At 47.7% G+C, this 1,801-nt stretch overlaps 1 protein-coding gene across 2 annotated transcripts in view; it reads left to right on the top strand.

Moving 5' to 3' along the window:
- LOC139423738 (transcription factor MafG-like) overlaps window positions 1–1,350 on the top strand; it is a 28,727-nt gene extending 27,377 nt beyond the window's left edge. For both annotated transcript variants that reach the window (XM_071175354.1, XM_071175353.1), the window contains 2 exons: window positions 472–537; window positions 877–1,350. In XM_071175354.1, the coding sequence (XP_071031455.1) occupies window positions 502–537; window positions 877–1,350 (510 nt within the window). In that variant the 5' untranslated portion in view covers window positions 472–501. The remainder of the gene's footprint in view (window positions 1–471; window positions 538–876) is intronic.
- The last annotated feature ends 451 nt before the right edge of the window (window positions 1,351–1,801 follow it).

Here is a 1,801-nt window from a genome sequence, read left to right as displayed (position 1 = left end):
CTTCTCTCTCTATCCGTGTATGGTATTCCCCTGGACTCTGTCCAAATACTTATCTTTCTCCCTGTTGGTCCCTGGCCAACCAATCAGAACGCTTGATGGGTGTTCTAGAGCTCTGAAACCACAGGCCCTGCTCCACTAACCACCAACAAACAGGAAGTGTCTGTGTGTGTTTCTTTGAGTGTCTGTTCTCACTTTCATTGTGACAGTTTGTAGATGAGTTGCAGACTTTCTTATACTGAGCTAAACACTGCCTCCTCTTCTCTCGCTCTCTCTCAATTCAATTTCAATTTAAGGGCTTTATTGGCATGGGAAACATATATTAACATTGCCAAAGCAAGTGAAGTAGATAATAAACAAAAGTGAAATAAAACAACAAATGAACAGTAAACATTACACTCACAGAAGTTCCCCAAAAAAAAAAATTCAAATGTGATATTATGTATTTTCTCTCTGTCTCCGTCCTGTCTGCAGGTGTGTTCAGAGGGGGCTGGTTCTCGTGGCATGTCGACCACTAATAAGGGAAACAAGGCCTTGAAGGTGAGAACTGGCGCTGGACTGATGTAGAAATATATGATAATGTATCCAAGTAAGGTATTTTCTCTCTTACCTGCTACTGCAGAGGTGTCAAACTCATTCCACTGAGGGCCAAGTGTTTTTTTTCCTTTTTTTCAATTAAGACCTAGACAACCAGGTGAGGGGAGTTCTTTACTAATTAGTGACCTTAATTCATCAATCAAGTACAAGGGTAGAGCGAAAACTCGCAGACACAAGGACCTCCGTGGAATGAGTTTGACACGTGTACTACGGCCTCTCCATGTCTTCTTCCTAACTCACCTCCCTCTCTCCCTCCCCCTCTCCTCCCTCCCCTCCCCTCAGGTGAAGAGGGAGCCGGGGGAGAATGGGACCACCCTGACAGATGATGAGCTGGTGACTATGTCCGTCCGGGAGCTCAACCAGCACCTCCGCGGCCTCACCAAGGATGAGATCCTGCAGCTTAAACAGCGCCGGCGCACCCTGAAGAACCGTGGCTACGCCGCCAGCTGCCGGGTCAAACGGGTCACCCAGAAGGAGGAGCTGGAGAAGCAGAAGTCACAGCTTCAACAGGAAGTGGATAAGTTGGCGTCGGAGAACGCCAGCATGAGGGCGGAGCTCGATCACCTGAGGTCGAAGTACGAGGCGCTACAGAGTTTTGCAAGGACTGTGGCGAGGAGCCCGGGAGTGGGGTTAGGGGTCGGGGGTCAGAGGGGAGGTGGTGGGGTCGGGTCGGTGATCGGACCACTCATACCGGGGAAAGTGGCGGCGACGAGTGTCATCACGATAGTGAAGTCGAAAACGGACGCGCGGTCTTAGTAGCGGGCTGGGTCAAGGAGGGATGAGAGGGAAAAGGGAGGGAAGGGAGAGGAGGAGAAGAAGCTAATTAGGACTATTTAAAAATGAAACCATTGGTCAGTGCATCGTCATTGAGGACAGGACAGAATTTAATCAGGTGAGGTGGCCCCCCTTTGAGAAAATATCCCACCCTGGATAGTAATTACTGTGTTTCTACTGTTATTTTGTAACTGTTGTACACGAGGTCCAAAGTTGTAATTTGTATGTAATGTAGTTATGCGTGTGTTGTGTCATGGAATACTGTGAACTTCATCCGTGGCCGACTTTCCTTTTGGTATCATTCTATTTGGCTGTGTTTTCTCTGAAAACAACTATTTGTTTCCCAACGGGCTTCCGTAGTCACAGGCACTTCCTTGTTTTGCAGAAACCGCTTGCAGAGCCGTCAATTTATTTCATATTTTATCATAAAAAT

The sequence above is a fragment of the Oncorhynchus clarkii genome, chromosome 13 (assembly GCF_045791955.1).
Source record: "Oncorhynchus clarkii lewisi isolate Uvic-CL-2024 chromosome 13, UVic_Ocla_1.0, whole genome shotgun sequence".
Taxonomy (NCBI): Eukaryota; Metazoa; Chordata; class Actinopteri; order Salmoniformes; family Salmonidae; genus Oncorhynchus; species Oncorhynchus clarkii.
Note: the sequence above shows the minus strand (reverse complement) of the source record. Positions and strands in the feature narration are given on the sequence as shown.